This window comes from Micrasema longulum, unplaced genomic scaffold (genome assembly GCF_059751315.1).
Source record: "Micrasema longulum isolate JH-2025_06_02 unplaced genomic scaffold, ASM5975131v1 h1tg001167l, whole genome shotgun sequence".
Taxonomy (NCBI): Eukaryota; Metazoa; Arthropoda; class Insecta; order Trichoptera; family Brachycentridae; genus Micrasema; species Micrasema longulum.
The window spans coordinates 13,234-32,104 of record NW_028278354.1 but is presented as its reverse complement, the minus strand read 5'-3'; the positions used below and the strand labels follow the sequence as shown (position 1 = coordinate 32,104).

General features: G+C 33.2%; 1 protein-coding gene across 1 annotated transcript; it reads left to right on the top strand.

Annotated features, from left to right (window-relative positions):
• Window positions 1–3,137: 3,137 nt before the first annotated feature.
• LOC148276660 (chitinase-3-like protein 1) lies at window positions 3,138–18,653 on the top strand. The gene is made up of 7 exons (XM_088233962.1): window positions 3,138–3,297; window positions 5,948–6,234; window positions 8,847–8,954; window positions 9,967–10,227; window positions 12,466–12,643; window positions 15,965–16,110; window positions 18,406–18,653. The coding sequence occupies exons 1-7, from the start codon at window positions 3,162–3,164 to the stop codon at window positions 18,541–18,543; spliced, it is 1,254 nt and encodes a 417-aa protein (XP_088090088.1). The 5' UTR covers window positions 3,138–3,161; the 3' UTR covers window positions 18,544–18,653.
• The last annotated feature ends 218 nt before the right edge of the window (window positions 18,654–18,871 follow it).

Genomic DNA, 18,871 nt, shown 5'->3' with positions numbered 1-18,871 from the left:
TTAAACTAAAAACCAAACAAAAAAATAGTAACGCTTTTGTTCTATACAATAGAGCTGAGCTAATGGGCTTTTCTAGCGAATTATTACTTCGAGATTTTACTACTGAAATATGTGACAGAACGTAAGCTTATTTCTGCGTTATACTAAGTAGGATGCAGGTATAAGCGTGGAATAAGTTTCATTGGTCGCTATCCCAGCTCTATATCGCGGCTAACTTTATACGAAGTTTATAAGTAAGAATTTTTTCTATTCCATCCGTATTCTATCATTATGCCTAGGTGTAATTTTATACCAGCTTTTTGAGTAAGGCATTTATATTTTTTTAAGCACATCTTATTTGTCTTTGAAAATAAATTTAAATGAAAATTGAACACATACTCGATGATAATTATATTGTTGTTTGTATCAGTCATATAATGTAAAGATTTGCATGTAATATAGAATAAGATAAAATACAGGGTAATGAGTGATTTAATTTTCTTTCAGATAAACGAGACTTAGAAGTGGGGCAATGTAGGTATAAACATGGAAGTGTTGTTGGTAGCGGGAAACCGACAGCGGAGACATCTCCAGACTGTGTGAGACGAGGCTCCCTCTCTGCGCTTGTCTCCTCCGGTCACCATCCTATCCAGTGAAGGAGCAGCCAGTGAGATACCCAGGAAACCGTGGGGCAACTCGCTCTTCAAATGTTGCTTCTGCATTCTCTCATGGATTGCGCGATGAAGAGACTAGGATCGAAAGCGGAAGAACTTAAACCGGCGTACGAGTCTTACACGACGCATTTGACGCGTTACCAATTTCCTGACGCATTTTACAAGCTAAATTTTAGCACACTATTGTACGCTGTAGAAACTAAGGAAGTTTGCGCAGAGAATTTACAAAGTCAAAAAATATTCTTAATGTGTTAAAAACAACTAATTATACGATTAAGCGGTTAGTCTCTGAATCATTTTCATTGTGGATTATTTCTTATTTAAACAATTTCCAAATCGATAAAATGTTTTTGATAAGCTTTATCTACAATCTACAAATTATTGCCAATTAGCTGTCATGTTAACATAAATGTACTCATAAAGATTAATTGCTGTAAATTTGTACCAAATATTGTTTTCTCTTGTAATTGAAGACTTGAATTATCAAACACGCCAAGTGCTTTAAAAAACACATTTTCACACTACAAAAATATAAACAGCAGGCTTATTATGTCACAATTTCGTTTCGCAAGTTCGTTCGTTCGTCATATATTCATCTCATTCTAATTCAATCAAAACCATAGTTAGCGTTCGTTCCCTCTCATGCAATACGAATGAATTAACGAAACGAATTAGTTACAGCATTAGGCCACTGAACACTCGCAGGGGTTGAGAACAAATTGCTAACACGTAATTTACGTACTAATGAGAAGTTCAGTGCTATGATAAATTGGATGGACAAATGTTTTTTTAACACGCGGAAAAAATTAAAGCATTTATTTCTGTGGTGAGATAATGCATAAAAAAAATAAATGATTTCAATAAAAATGAACGAGTTTGAACGTCACAAGTTCACTCGGATAAATCAATGATAGAATGTTGTGATAGCTTTCCGGTTTCCGGCAAGCCAACTCACCAATCTGCAGAACGCTCCGACGAGAACTTATGACGTTATGTGTGGAGTAATTTCAAAATAACAAAAGTTTATACGGTACATAGAAAAATTGGCTTGGTTTGATTAAGGACTAAAAAAATATTTAAAAACCGCTGAACTTCCTCATTATGTGCTAGCAACGCTTTCTGTACCCCTCAAAAGAGCAAGAGCGCTCAACATACCAGGCAGGAACAGATTATTTGTAAAAATACAGGCTCTACTTTTAAAGCCCGGTGAGTCAAAAAAACGTGCGTGGCGGTGATGGGTCAAATTAGACCCAGCTTTTAATGTCGCTTTTTAAGCATTTTTGTGGGTTTTATAATATAATCCTTTCATAATAATAATAATAAACTCACGCCCGCTCTTAATCCCATCCCTCTATTTTTTCAACTATTTCTCCCACAACATAAAATATTTTCATAACCTAATCAGTGCGTGTAAGGGTTGCTTATTAAAATGCATGGCATGTTGGTTTATTATTTTTGTGTAACAACTAGGGTGAAGGTGTATAAGGGGTTTTGCATGTTGGTTTAATTGGTGTCCTGACGAAGAGACGGGAACGCCTCGAAACCGGTAGACATAGAAAAGTCGGTAAGTGGATAACCACTTATATATATAAATACAAATATATAACATATATAAATACAAATATATAATAACATTTAGTAAAACGTTTGACCACAAAGTTAATGCTTTAAATATTAATAATATGCATATTATAATGTTAATTTTTTTCCATACTAATGACTACTTTTCCATTCTTCTTTTTCTTCTCGTACCGCTCTTATCGGAGGTTGAAAACCAACACTTAAAACTCTCCTTGATCCTGGGCCATTCTGATGAGCATTGCTGCATCAGGTATACCAAACCACTGCCGAAGATTCCTGAGCCTGATGCTCTTTTACGCAGCCTATCCCGTCAAACCTCTATCTTTCCTTCCACATTGAGCAGTAGAAAGGAATATTTTGGAATTCATACTTTTCTTTTGATATTTTTGTTCGGACCAACGCTCAACCTAATCTACACCTACATACCCGTCCTTCCCATTTCCTAGCGCACTCCACGTCATAATAATTCTACGTGTGAGTGCCGGAAAAAACATGATATTATCAGTACACAAAGGACATTCTACGAGTGAAGTGCGTTTTCTTTCATCAAGCGAGCTGTGCTAGCGTCCATTTAGACCGCCAGCTCCATATAAGCTGTGCCAGCGTCTCACGACCACCAGCTTCACCAGCCAGGTTCCAGCACACGTCACGCCTCATCATCAGCAGGTTAGTGGAGTTGCGCAACCTTCCTCCTTAACAATACAGTCAATTTACTAAATATTCCTCCTCCTAGGATTCACATCTCGCCCACTCCTCAATATATTTTTTATTTAAATTTATCGCCTTTGATACTTCCAGCCCAATAACTTGCGGTAGATAAAACAAATATCAATTAAAGATACGACAATCATTTCCAACATTATCGATAAGGTACTGTCTATCTAAATTGCGGGATTATTAATTTCATATTTAAAACGAAGATACTTAATGGTTAATGGTTTAGTTTTGTATCTGTACTTGCTATTGACCATGGAATTATCAAATAAGTTTACTTTATTTTGCGTCTTTGCATCAATTTTTTTACTAGGAAGAGTTTCTGCACAGGAATCCTGCCCTAAAGAAGGTAGGAAATTAAAGTGATTGGAAAATGTTTTTTTTTTGTGAAAAGTATTAATATATATTTTCATTATTATTATTATGGTTGGATAATTTACATCGTGCCATTTTTGTGAAAATCACCTTAAGGGCGCTGTACATTAAATAAATATCCTAGCACGTCTTGCAGCTACAGAGCGGATGGATAATTAGGATTCTAGTTAGTTCTTTTTCTTTAAAAAAATCTCAAAAAAGAAGCAGCTCAAAAGCAATAAAAAATATTTTTTCTTTTTCAGTTTTTTCACGCCCATAAGGCTTAAATAGACATACATGCTATAAAACATGGGTACATAAAAAACATGAAATAACAGATATACAGTATCAAGGAATTAAAAAAATAATATAGTAAAAGTATATATAAAGAAATTGAGTAAAAGAGGGAAAATGTTTTATAAGACTTAAAAAATAAAAAATTAGATAGTCAAATAAAATTTTTAGATAAAATAGTGCTTACAATTTTATTTACCAAATTGCAAAAACAATTATGGTATATCTTAAATTTATTTATTAGACGTACATGTAAAAATTATAATGGACTCAGTATTAATGTAGACATTTTTAACTTCAAGTTGCATTTATACGGAAAATTTATTCATGGAGTTGATTATTTGGGATAGTTGCTGAATGTATATTGAGTGGTTTAAAATTTGTATAATACGAGAATGTACCGCATTTAATGCATATGTTTGCGAATGATTTTTATATGCATGGCAATGAGCATATGCACGTGTGACGTATATGTGTATACTGTAAACGTTCATATATGTGTGCGTGGATGACTATAGAGTGTGCATTTGGTATTTTTATTAATTACCAGTAATTTCCTCCATGGAAAACGTAAATGTTAATGATTATTCTATTCTTACTTAAGTTTTTTTGTCACATTTACATAATTTATGAAAACTTAATTGGTATTTTGTGTAACTAAATATTTGTTTTTAAAAGAATGATTTTTTTTAAATACGGATTATTTTTTTTTTGTTTTTTACAATAAACATAAGTGATAAAACAGAGTATTCAAAAAATAAAGCATAATTACAAAGTAATGAAATACATATTAATTGTAAACAAAAAATCCCACAAAGGCATGGCCCGTTCGTGGGTATACAAGAAAATGTTAATGAATTTTTGCTCCTATAATAAATTATGGACAGTTATGATTTTTGTGTAACATAAGAAAGAAAATGTAAAATATTCTGTAAAAGATTTTGCATTTTTAAAAAAAAGTAATTAATTCATTGCAGAAGTTTGAAACAGCTAGTACACAATAAAATAAGTAGTACAGTAAAAACATAATATTAATTTCTGTTTGATAGGGAACATGTAGCCTCATGCGGTAATTAATTTGTTTCGTAAATTGATTCGTATTGTATAAGAGGGAACGAGCGCAAAATATACTTTTGATTGCGTTTGAATGATACGAATATATGACGAACGAGCGAACTTACGAAACGAAATTGTGACAGAATAAGCCTGCTGTACAATGTTTAAAAGTTACAAGAGACGTCGATGTGTTATAGTTTTGTAGTACATTCATCCGTAGCACAGGTGAATTCGCGGTTAAATTATTAGTCAGTGATTGACCCCAGCTCCCAGTAGAATGATGTATATTATGTAGGTACTCGCATACTAATCAAATTATGAGTTGACAACAACCGAATATTAATACGTAGTGTTTCAAAATGTCTTAACATTTTGTAATTGCTCGCTGTATATTAAAGTCTTCTCTGTTTAAACATATTACAACAAATATGAAGAAAATTTTAGAGAACGGAATATAGAAGTCTACGCATCCATACGGCTTATGACCCATCATTGGCTGGTTCGAGTGGCCACTTTACTCACTGTGTAACATTCACCATTCTGCCTATGTTTTTAACATCCACTTTTTGGCATTTCTCTTATCTATTGAAGTAAAAGAACTGAAACGGACGCCCCAGCATGTAAACCACCGATGAAAACGTGGAAAAATTTAATGAAATGGTTATGAACGATCGCCGAATCATAATCAGAGAAGTCGTTTATCAATTGGCTTATGCCATGAAATTTTTGTTGAATATTTTGGGTATAAAACGTGTGGCAGCAAAATTTGTTCCAAAATTGTTGAATTTCGAATAAAAACAGCGGGAAATGGAAGTTGCTCAGGTGTCCCTAAATAAAATCAACGAGGGTGCAGAGTCTTTGAAACGTGTTATAACAGGTGACGAAACATGGGTTTACGGATATGACGTCGAAACCAAGGTTTAATCGTCCCAGTGGAGGTATTCTGGATCGCCAAGACGAAAATCGCCGAGCACGCCGAGTACGCTGAGCACGCCGAGCACGTCTAACCTTAGCGGCTGCCACAGACTAAGTAAACAAGGAATACTGCCAAAAATCTTAGCATACTTCAGGGGCATGTAGATAATTTAAAAAAAAATTACAATCGGACTCTTCAAACCCGCGAAATCATAAAATTCTAGTTATTTTCTGAACACACCTCGTATATACGATAGCATCACGTTAGCCTGAATAATTATAACATAAACGATTACTGGCCTATTTATATTTTATTATATGTGTCTGTGTGAGAGTCACTAGCAATTTGTCATTGTTCCAAATATGAATCTGTATTCTAGACCATGTTATATTCTGCTATTACGAAAGCTGGGCCATCTACAGACCGAGTTATGGATTCTTCAACATCAGCAACATTGACACCGATCTCTGCACCCACTTCGTGTACAGCTTCGCGGGGGTGGGGATCGACGGAATCGTCATCCCATTGGACCCGGCCAACGATCTGCCGGGGAGTGGAAGGTTCGAGCAGTACTATCATTTCAGGATGCTCAAGGAGATGAATCCTTGCATCAAAGTGATTCTCTCAATAGGTGGCTGGAATGAGGGGTCAGAGAAATATTCTGTAGTAAGTTTGAAAACATTATACATTATTAAGCAAATTTAACCATTAATAATTTAAGTGGAAAAAGTAAACAAAATATTTTATTTGTTTTATAAACATATACGGCAAAGCTGTCTTTTACAAAACTTATAATACGAACATACTTTGTTTCATTACTATTTTTTTAAAACAGACATTACGTTTTATCCAAGATTTAGAAACAAAAATTAAAATATAATAAATATGGAAATAGAACTCTCAAATATTTGGTACCTAGAATTTTCAATTTATTACTAAAAGAACTTAAATTTAACTCACATCGTAACAAGAGCAAAATAAGAGAGTGGCTACTCGATTAAGAGTTTATATATGAATAGTAGCTTAGGTGTAAATATTTTAATTTTTCATATATTTTCTTGTATTTAAAAAATACATTTATATATTTTTATTTGTATAAACATGTTTATTCTGATCTTTCCGGCTGTTAATTTTTATCAGTTATTCATTGTTTTTATAAATGTAAATAATATTATTAAGTCAGTATAAATATAATCTTCACCAACAAGCTACAAAAAGTGGCTTGGTGGGATTTTAGTTTTAGTAAAAAATTTTTTGAGTGAAATTTTTTTTATATTATAAAAATGTATAATTATGCTACTAAACAAAAAAAAATTAAAAAAAACCTAAAAATTTAAAACAATTTGAAAATAAATGTAAAATCAAATTAAATAATAAAATATTTTAAATAATTAATTAATTTATTTATTTTATTTGGTGAACAAACAGTATGTACACAAATATTGCCAATATCTTTGTATATTAGTGTATAAGAAACTCATGCACACACCAAAAAAATTGTTTGCATTTAATACAATAATTGAAATTATGTTCAATTTAATAAATGTAAAAGAAACGAAATGAAAAAATATGTTGGTAATAATAAAGTTAAATATCTGCTTCTCTCAAAATTTCTATAATTTTTGACCAAAATTTACATACATCGTCACAAAATATATCAGCCTCGGTAAATATATTGTTATATTGGTCGCATATTCTAGGTATTTAAATATGTAACAAGACAATCATGAAGTACTGTTTCATATAATAATTATACTGACAGTTTAATTACCATTCGCCATCTTTGAAAAAGGTCTAAAGGTTTCTTCTATAGGAATACCGTACACTAAATATATCCGTCGGCCTCGTGGTATAATGGTTAGCACGTTTGCCTGCCACGCAAGAGGTCTCGGGTTCGATTCCTGACATGATTGATTTGAAATATTTATTTAAAATGGTGTGTTAACAATGTAATATTTCATTGTCTCTGGACTGGTATCTGAAACGTTAGACTGATCATCCTACTTTCATGTACCAAAAAAAATAAATGATTAATATACGCTGCGATTGGTGTACCAATGCAGTGCCCTATGCATCATTAGGTGCGGAAAGAGAATGATGACGAAATATATCCGATACGTGGAAATAACTATTGCCGAGTTCATGTAGTCTGTTTAATACGGCATTACAAATATACACTGTCCGTGAATCGTTGCAACAAAATGGTGGCACCTTCCAGTAATTCCTGAATCCAGGACCTGAACTAATTTAAATTAATGTAACTCCTAAACCCAGAACCCCTTCCAGGCACTCTGAATATTATGAGAGATAACAGTTCTGGACAATCCCACATTGAATTGACAATTTTGAATAAATTCAATAGGTCTATAATTTTTCTTCTATCGTTCAGTTTTAACAAATTAAATATTTTCAATAAAATGTCATAACTGAAAAGTTCATGACTGATTCCAAGTTTAAAGTTTATGAACCTTAAGATTTTTTTTCGTTCTCTTTCCAGAGAATGTTGGTGACAATTGTAGTGAGGAGTCTGTATTGTAGTGCTGTTTTTGAATTCCTTAGTCACCACGTAAGATGAAGCCTAAAATTTTCAGTGAATTACTAGTCATGTTGTTTATGTGACTAATGAAGGATAATTTTTGATCGAAAACGACACCCGTTTCACGAACCTCATCAGATAATAAAATAATATAGGATATTTTATTCTAAAATATCTCATTACCTATCCAGCATTTTTTAATATTTAATTGTAGCTTATTAGCGGGGCCACTGGAACATTTTAAATGACGTTGCAGAGTCACATAGTCATTTATAGTATTGATAACATTTATAGTACCTAATTATAATTTGAAAGGTTTCGTTACGGAACATGTTAAAACCACGATAAAAAAGAGACATTGGAGTTTAATTTCAAGAATGTAAACTACTTAAGTCATACTTAACAAATCGGAAGCAATATACTAATATAAATGATAAAAAGTCAAAAACAAAGATTAAATTTTGGAGTACCACAAGGATCTTTTTTGGGTCCACTATTATATATTTAATATATTAATGACTTATAATTGTACAATTTGAAAAAATTAATATTTTATCAAATGTATGTAATCTGTAAGGGTTTATAAATAAAATTTAAAACATTTTTTTTAAAAATTAATATAATTAAAAATCTTCATTTCATCGGCCAACAGCAATATCTCCACATTATCAAATACATCCTCTATACCATTGAATAATATTGTTCAAATTAAGGTAATAACATATTCTATTATGATGTTTAGATGGCAGAAACAGCAGAAAGCAGAGCCACATTTGCTGACCATCTCCTGAGATTCATAGTTTTCTATGGATTCGATGGAATTGATTTTGACTGGGAATACCCTGCACAGGTAATTATGCAACTTGTCCACCACATACCGCACAATGCATCTGACTACTTGTCTGTGCCCATATACAAGTGAAAACTGCTCTTTGCCGAACGAGAAAAGCTGCCCTCTAGTACACAATACCCTCTAGAAGGTAACGTAGAAGTACACAATATCTACTTTGATGGATTGAGTTAAGTGAATTTTTCACCGACTGGGATTAAATTGATTGGATATAATCAATTCGCCGAAATAATTGCGACTTTTTAAAAGCCTTGAAATTATTTTCGGAAGTTATCTGATCTGTATATTCTGACATGACCTATAACAGGCCACGGATAGTAGCGAGAAGGTCCATTCAGTATTCATAGATAGGGGGATGGGGGACGAGGATAGGTTGTTCATTTGTACATAGAAAAAGCTCGCTAATTTAATTGATCTCTTATATTCTCTCCGCTCGGGGCCTTTCAACCAGGATCCTCCAATTTTCCGTTAAGGCTCTCTGCGTTCTGAGCTTAGTAAGTGTGAATTAGCTTCGATAAATTAACACATTTAAGTTTCTATCGATACCACGATCATATCACAAAGCATTATTATTTAATTTATTTTATTATTAAAAGCTCATTGACAAAGTGGTTTTGTCTTTTGATTACTGTAATATTAAAGTTGATAAATAAATATCAATTTATTCTGGGTTAATTACGAAAAATACACCTAAAAAAGTTGATTCGAATATGAACAAGCTACCTTTTTATTGTCGTCTTGATGTGTTAAATGTTTTACCAAAGCTCTGTTGTCATTTATCTTCATTTTTTTCTGGTTTAAGATGCACCACTGTTTATTGATAAAATAAATAAATACATAATAAGTATCATAGAAGTAACGAAAGACCATTGTAAACCTTCGTAATTGGTCAAACAAATAAGTGGAAGTGTACCGAGTATTTTTAATTAATAACTTATTTGTAAATATTAATATTACCTTTGTAAACATTGTAAAATATGTCATCTAAAGTATTTGTCTATTTTATTTTTAGAGAGGTGGTATTGGTATTGATAAGCAAAACTACGTAGCTCTATTGGGTGAACTAAAAAAGCGACTTACGCCTAGAAACAAGTTGTTATCCGTCGCAGTAGGAGCTGCCACTAAACTGACTGAAGAATCTTATGATGTTAAGAGTATTGCAGAATTGGTAGACTATGTTCTCCTGATGACTTACGACTACCATCAGCAAAACTATACCTCGTTTATGGCACCTCTTAGAAGAGTGGATGGAGATTCCAATTCCGGATCAGTGGTAAGAGTAATTTCAAAACTGGATCTTTCACCAACTTAATTTTTATATCTATCTTTATTTGGATATTTGAAATTAAATTACTGGTTTATAAGTGCAGTTTCCGAAAGCAACGCCTTATAATAATAATAATAATTATGGATAACTTATATAGCGCCATTTTCATTATATAATACCTCAAGGGCGCTTTACAAAGTGATTATGTAAAGATATAAATAACTTTTATAACTTTAACTTTTTAATTTAAGAAAAATAATGTACTTTTTCATACTACTTTTCCAACACATGCTAAGAATTTATTCAAATGATTTAGAGAACAAGTGGGTTTTAAGTTTCTTCCGAAACATCACTTTACTCTCACAGTTTCGGATTTCTGCTGGGAGAGCATTCCATGCCGTAGGGCCTGCGACCGCAAATGCACGTTCGCCGAATTTAGTGCGCTGTTTGCGTAGAAGTACAATAACTTTTCCTTTCGGCGTAGATGTAGCTGATCTAAGCGTAAGACTTCTGTCAGCTAGTTCATCTGGAATGCAGAGCTCCCTTAGATATTCTGGAGCCGAGCTGTGCAGTGACTTATACATAAGCCAACAGAGTTTGTATTCCACCCTCCGTGGAAAACGTATCCAGTGCAATTCCCGAAGTAGTGGAGTGATACGACTGAATTTAGAGATTCCAAAAATAAGTCTCGCTGCGGCATTTAATACAGCCTGTAGGCGAGTCATTTTATTCATCGGCAGCCCTGCGTAGATACCATTACAATAATCGACTCTAGACACTACAAACGCATTCATTAATTGACGGGCGGCATAAATTGGCAAATTTTTGCGTATGCATTTAATCTGTCTCAGCTGGTAAAAGCATGAACTTATCGTTCTTCTAATTTGAGCGTCAAGAGAAAGGTCAGAATTAAGGATGACTCCCAGTAGTTTAACGGTGGGTAAAGCGGTACTCCTCACATCGGGTAGTGCCGTATCCTGAATCAAATTCTGTTTGGCTGAAGCCATCCATAGCTGTTTCGTTTTAGATAGATTAAGTGTTAGTTTATTTTCAGCCATCCATTTTCCTATTTTCTCAATGCATCCATTAATCAAATCAACAAGCACATTTCTCTCGCTCGGTTTACAATAAAAATAAATCTGCGTATCATCTGCATAGCAGTGAGACCACAATCCACATTCTTCGATAATATTCTCTATATCTTTGGTATACAGGAGATAGAAGAGTGGTCCGAGTACTGATCCTTGGGGTACTCCAGTAGACACCTTAAAGTTGGATGAGCTATTACCCTTGAACACAACTGCATATTCTCTTTCATTAAGATATAAACTGAACCACATATGTGCCTGATCACGGATACGTATTGATGTATTTAATATGCCCTTAATTTATTTAAAAACAAATAAAGACTCATTCTTTCTGGCTGCGATACGCTCCCACTTGCTATTTAATCACACTCACGCTTACACATACTTGAACACTTAGTTTCACACAAAAACACACAAACACAGTTCTACACTTACTCTCACACAAATACACACAAACACACCCTTTTGATGTACCACAATTTAATGAGTATGATTTTTATTTAGAAACTTCGCTGGTCTGTCTTTAAACTGTATTTTTTTAATGTTTTTATATCATTGTCGACTGTTTGTTTCTGTTAAATATATAAATAAATAATTTCTAGACTTCCATATCTCTACTAAAAAATGTTTTCCCTCTTTGTTGCAATAAATTAAGATCTAAAGTTAGATTAAATTTAAATAATACTGACAAAATGTGCACAGTTAAATTATTTTCTCACGTTTTTCTATTTTATAATTTTGCTATCCATATATTATAATGTGAAAGGCTCGTATGCCGTATTTTTTAAATATTTAAACCGGTAGGATAATATAGGACAATAAAAGAAAATTTGATATAATATTTCAAAGAATTATGGATTGAGTTTTGAAAAGTAGAAACATCTATTATTTTCCTTTTTAAACATAATAATACATTCGAAAAACGTAAATTCTAAAAGGTTTTTGAAAGACTTCAAAATGGTATAATAATTTATTTTTTATTTTTTTTATTTTGTTGGATAAAACCAAATAAAACGCTTTACGTATAGACTAATAAAATAAAAAAATACTCTTGCAAAAAGCATATTTTAAGAATTGATGTTTTTCAAATCACATGTATATAATATTATGTATATTTACCCTTACAATTATTCGTTTCATTTGCTTATCGCTTTAGACTGAGAGTGTGAAGAAATGGTTAGATCTTGGATGTCCAGCGTCTAAACTCGTTTTGGGCATTCAAACCACCGGAAGGTCATATACCCTCGCTGCTCCTAATTTAGACTCCTCGAAAAATGGCATCGGAATGCTCGCAAAAGGACCCGGCAAGCGAGGTCCTTTTACACAAATAGATGGTAAGTAAATTTATATTTGTTTTCACAATAATCGGGGTTGTAAGCGTAGAAAAAATGCACATCTAGGTTTATCACAAAAAAACACCGCGTTCATTCGTGCATTGGGAATAGAGTTGCAAATACGTGTTCTTAGCGAGTTTTCTGTAACAAAGCTAAATGTCTGACTAACTCTTTACTGTAAGTGTTAACATTTTGAACACCGGCCGAATACACATAGAATTTACCCTGTGCCCTGCCCATTTTTGTGAAATTTCATGCTTTGTGAAGAGTTTCTTAAAAGTGTCATAATGGTGAAAATACTGGGTTAAATCATTTGAAATTTCTCATAATTCATTTAAATCAATTTAATAAGTCATTTTTGCCAACATAGTTTTGCCAACATTGGCCTTTATGAAGAGCCACATTGCAATGTTCGCACATATACAGGGTCTCATTACTTTTTTGTGCTTTGTATCCCGGAGCCGTGTAAACACGTGATTATAATATCCATGCGTTGTGTCCCAGCGTGGTGGTTTACCAGCTGCGAAAAAGTACTAATAAAAGTCACTAGATGTCAATAAAATGCACCTTTTAAGACAGCTGGTAAACCACGGGACCGGGACACAACGCGTGGTTATATAATCACGTGTTTACACGGCTCCGGGAAACAAAGTGTTAAGAGAAAATGCGGTGCACAGAAATTTGATGAATAGGTATTTTAATATAACTTTTCTGTCACTCTCTCACAGACGCCTCCCCGATATTTCGTGAAAAAGACTACTACACGTCGGACTAATTATGCCTAACTAAAATCGACAAAATCGAGGTTTCGTTGTCCCGTTTCCTGCACCGCAAAACTGAACCTGTTTTATTTTTAGATCGAAATGAAATTTTCTGAATTGTTTTTCCGTTTTTTAATACTACTGATCGTATTTGTATACCGTACGTCTGAAGACGGCAGATAAAACTGGGCACTTTTATGGGTTTTTGGATGATTAAGAAACAATTGATCAAAAAGCAAAACGATTTAGATGAACCAACGATAAACATCCATATTTCAATATAATTTTAAAATGTCAAAATTTAATCCTTAACATTTTGAAAAAAGTTATGTAGGTATATTAGGAAATAAATTTCTATAACAATTTGACCGACGAAATAAAAATTATCAATGTCTTTACAAAATTCAAGCTAAACGTAAAAATATTTGTCCATCAAACTCCTTAATTAAATGTGGCTTATTAACATTTAATTGTTTTATTTTAAAATTGATGAAATATGTTTTTTTTTTAAATTTCTTATATTTTTTTAATATTTTTTCTACAGTACTTGAAGTTCTTTTGTTAAGCAACTTGAACACCTTATTTTTTTTTTCACCATGTTATAGTATGTATGTGGGTATATGCGTATATGCGTATATGCGTGTGAGTGAGTGTGCGTGTATGTGTGTGTATAATTATACATGCGTGCGCACGCATGCGCATTTGAAAAAAATGTTCTAAATAGGTACCTTCATTTATTTTTTGATATATATATATATATTTTGTACTTAAATTATTAATACTATAATCCCACAGCAAGCACAAGAGGTTGCCTCTTTTTTGGTGAGGTACTTCGTTTTGTTTTTGGTGTCTGTACTTTTGCTTTATTATTTTTCTCTTTTTGTTAACTTAGTTGTAACTTTATATTTATTTAATATATATATATATATATATTTCGTAAAAAAAAAATGGAATAAATACGATATTACGTTTGTATGAAGAAGAGTCAGACTGCGATTCCTCTTAGGAAAGGGCAAGAAGGAACAATAACCTTTTTATAGGTTCGAATTTCTCTCTACCACAACTCGATTCCATTTTCTATTAGCGAGTTATTTACAAATCGTCGAAAATGGCCCTCAAAGTTAAATATTTGGGTAAATCCCAAAAACCTAAATATTACTTTTTATTTAAAAAAAAAAACGATCCGTTAATCAGAAATTATTTTGATCGTGTCCCGATACGAACCCTTGGTGGTACAGCAAAAGCAGTATTCCATAGGAATACATTTTCACAGTGAATCCTGTAATTTCCAATCGTAAAAATAAACATATAGGGGTTACCATACTGCAAGGAAGGTTCATCTATTTGTTAACAGAAAGCTCTAGAACCACATTCCGTCGGTTTAAACAACCTAAACCAGCGCTGAATCTCTTAACAACTTCCGTATCAGAATAAAATTACGTTAAAACTTTGCATTTGCCAAATCACGCAATAAAATAATTTCCAAAGAACTGACGAAACCGTTAGCGCACTAATTCGCGTAATTCGTAGGCAAATAACCTTATCACAATATGCTAAAATCATGAATACAAGCCCACAAGTATAAAATCGTGAATAGTTCATTCTATGCAGTTCAAGTTCAACTTTAAAACTTGTATAAACGATCAATTTCAATGATATTTCCTCTTAATTTCGCGCTAGGTGAATGTCCCGCCCAATGGAATGTCAAAATAATTAAATTAGCAACATTAATATGTTTACTAATCAAATGTTTTTAATATTCGTGAGGATTTTATTTATGTATTTTTTCGGAAAAGAGATTGATTGCGGTTATAAAAAATTTTTGCTTTTATCCTTTACAAAAAACGACATGTTATTTATTGAATGATTATAACGAACTGGTCTGTGACATGTAAAAGTGGCAGGGTGATAACGCTAATAACTGAGAAATAAAAAATAAATAAAAATAGTCATATTTATTAATTTTATTTGATTTCATTGGAAAGCCAACAGACAATTATATTATAAATACATATCATAAAGTCCAATTAGAGGCTCTCACATAATATTGTTATTGTTAATGTTGTCTCATAAAAATTATACATAAAATAATATAACAAATCATACAAATCTTATAATATTACTAAAAATGTAAATGTAATACATATTATCAAAAATATATCTACTTTTGAATATTGGTCACACAGTTTATATATATAATTCCTCTGTACGTGTGATGTCACCGTACTCTAAACGGCTTAACTGATTTACGTGCGGTTTTCAGAGAAATATAGATCTTAGCGCTGTGCGTGTTCGTAGATATTAAAATCGTATCTAGTATGTAAAAAATAAGTAAGGAGCATTAATGGTTTATTTATCTATCTCTCATAGTTGCATTTGAGGAGAATGCACTTACAAAAAATGGAAAGATGTTGTTTTTTGTGCATAAAAAAAAGTTTATTTTTGAATGTTTACAAACAGCATTTGTTTTTTGTGGATTTCAATCAGATTCTTTCCTTAAATTCCTTATAATTTCTACCCATTTATTTCTTTTTATTGGATTTTTTAATTATATTTTCAGGTTTCTTCGCGTACTATGAGATTTGTGAAATTACGGCAGAAGAGAAGTGGCACGTGGTTTCCAATGATGGAATATATGCCAGCAGTTACGCCACTAAAGGAGATCAATGGGCGTCATTTGAAGACGAGAGTACGGTTTTTTTGAAGGTAGTATTATTTTCGTTACTCTTATTTTATTTTCTGTACCATAATTTAAATTTATTACTAAAACACATGTTAATTGTACTTGTGCGAGATATGGTGAGTGGCGATAGCGGGGTGGTCCATTGTCATTCGAGAGAATGTAAAAATATTTGAGCGAGTGATCATGGATCACCTTGCCGGCGCTTCTAGCTGTGTTGCCTACGGGTGTGATACCTCACCGACACCACACCACACACATATACAATCTGGGAGATTCTGTAGCTTAATCACAAACAACTATCGCCGTGCTTAAAAACATGCTCAGCATTTGAGCAATTACAATGAACAATAATGAACATGCTTAAGTTATCGCAGTCATAAGTATACGCAAGAACTGCAAGAGGCCTTAACAACTATGGAAAGCATTCTTCAAAATAACTCCAGTATGAAGATAAATAAAGACAAAACAAAGCTACTTACTGTAGGCCGAATGCAACACCAGATGAGAGTAGTGATGTCGGGAATACCACTAAAGAACACCAAGGAGTTTGTCTACCTCGGGAGCAAAATAACGTGGGACGGTCGGTCTAAGAGCGAGGCCGACAGCCGTATACATGAAGCTAGACTTGCATTTAATAAAAGGTCAAAAATAATTGAATCAAATAATATAGACCTAAAACTAAGAATACTCCTAATCAAGACTTATGTATGGAGTATCTTGATGTATGGCTGCGAGACATGCTGCCTATCCCCAAAGAGATAAACGGAGACTAGAGGCTTTTGAGATGTGGTCCTATAGAAGACTACAAGGATTTTCCTGGAGAGACCACATTACAAATGAGGAGGTTCTCCAAAGAATCGAAGGTGGAAGGAACCTGCTCAGGACCTTGTCCGAAAGGCGAGCGAGATGGATCGGCCATGTAATACGTCAAGAAGGCCTCCTGCATGTCATAATGGAGGGGATGACCGAGGGGACCAATTCTAGGGGAAGCCCACGCCGAGAGTACCTGGAGGACCTATTAGAGGACGTGCGCTGCTCATCATATGCTGAGTTTAAAAGAGCCGCACAAGACAGGGAGGAACGGAGGAGAAGAATGAATGTAATTGCTGCCAGCCAATCCCAGGATTGAGACCAGAGAAGAAGAAGAAGTATACGCGTGTGTAATCTTTTAGACATCCTTAATTTGCAGAATGCGTATTGAGCACTGCTGCAATGGATCTCACCTGTTCGGAATCCATGTCCGTGACTCTGCTATGTGCGAATGTCAGCTTGAAAAAGAAGACTTTACCTGTGTTTTTTTTTAATGCCCCATAAATTATTTTAATCCTGATTTCCTATCTAACCTCTCAGATGTTAACATCCCATCCCCTACTCATATTCTAACTCTCTTGTCTCCACCTAATAAACCTTCATTTAAAATTCTAGGTAAATATCTAGTAAAAAATGATGTTAAATTAAATAATATTTTGAATATCGCTAGCCCAAAGCAACAGTGAGGTATCTCTGAAGAACATGCTTTGAGATAATCGGACTTTGAGGTGTGCAAAAGGTCTGACTGAATTAAATTATTTGAGGTAGATTATGAATACTGTATTTTCACATAGGTTAACTTTCTAACTTCAATATTTTATATTTTGGAAACATGTATTTATTTAATTAATTCACATATCTGCATGTGAATCTCAAAATGTGAAATTTCGGGTTTATCTCACTGTTGCTTGGGGCTAACGATATGTCTAAATGTTTGTGGACATAGCTGGATTTCACTCCTAAAGAAGTAAATATATTAGGATTTAAAACACCCCCTCTAACATGAAAATTTTATTTAATTATCGTAAACTGCTTATTATCAACATTTTTGAACGATTGTTCATACTCACACATATTAATTCTGTATTATCCATGCTTTTAAATTACGAAAATGCCAAAACTTCATACGGGCAACACGCTGCGTCATTTAAAAAAAAACTGCAACCCATTCATTAATATTTGTTTATTTTTTCTACAAGAAAAAAAATACGTGTTTAGGTATATTAAATAATTTTAAATGAAACATTTTGTCCACCAGCATCTCCGAAACTGACAAAATATCGAGTACCCCGAGAAAAATATTTAACACATTCATTTGAGAGCAAGAGATGTAATCTAATTAGATAACTTAGCAAGACACGCGTATTATTCCAATTAGACGAAAAGAGACAGTGATTATCAGGCCATCATTTTCTAACCTCACGTTACCTATTAAGGTATCTTCAGGTTACTGTATTGTGACTCGAGGGAGTTTTTCACACAGTATGTTAAAGGTTTTTTATTTTCAGTCTAAATATGTCGTCGAGCAAAAACTGGCAGGAGTCCTAGTTTGGACGCTGGATACGGATGATTTCGTCAGCTTCTGCGGTGAATATCCTAATATACTTCTGAGAACCATGAATTCAGGACTTGGCAGAAAATTCTAGGGATCAGACCTAGATTTGACTCAAACGTACCATTCAACAATGTTATCCGGACACACATAATGTAAACAGGTTTTTGGCATAATACAAGCAATAAAGTGTTTTAAAAACGAGTTTTTTCCTTATTTTCTGCAATCCTTATAAACAAACTCATTATATATTTGCGTAGTTGCCTGCGCAAGAATAACAGTCAATATTAATTTTATTTTCAAAAATATACAGATAAAAAAACAATTTTCTTGATAAAAGGGGCTATAAATAACTCAGAATTACACCAAGAAACCAATCAAGTCAGGAAGATAAAAGTAAATTAACGAAAAGGGAGTGTTTA

What these genes read in the sequence shown, in the direction of transcription:
- LOC148276660 (XM_088233962.1), top strand. Translation starts at nt 3,162, where the DNA reads ATGGTTAATGGTTTAGTTTTGTATCTGTACTTGCTATTGACCATGGAA. An exon ending in GGTCAGAGAAATATTCTGTA is followed by an intron (nt 6,235 to 8,846) that starts GTAAGTTTGAAA and finishes TATGATGTTTAG; the next exon opens with ATGGCAGAAACAGCAGAAAG. An exon ending in TCCTTTTACACAAATAGATG is followed by an intron (nt 12,644 to 15,964) that starts GTAAGTAAATTT and finishes TTATATTTTCAG; the next exon opens with GTTTCTTCGCGTACTATGAG.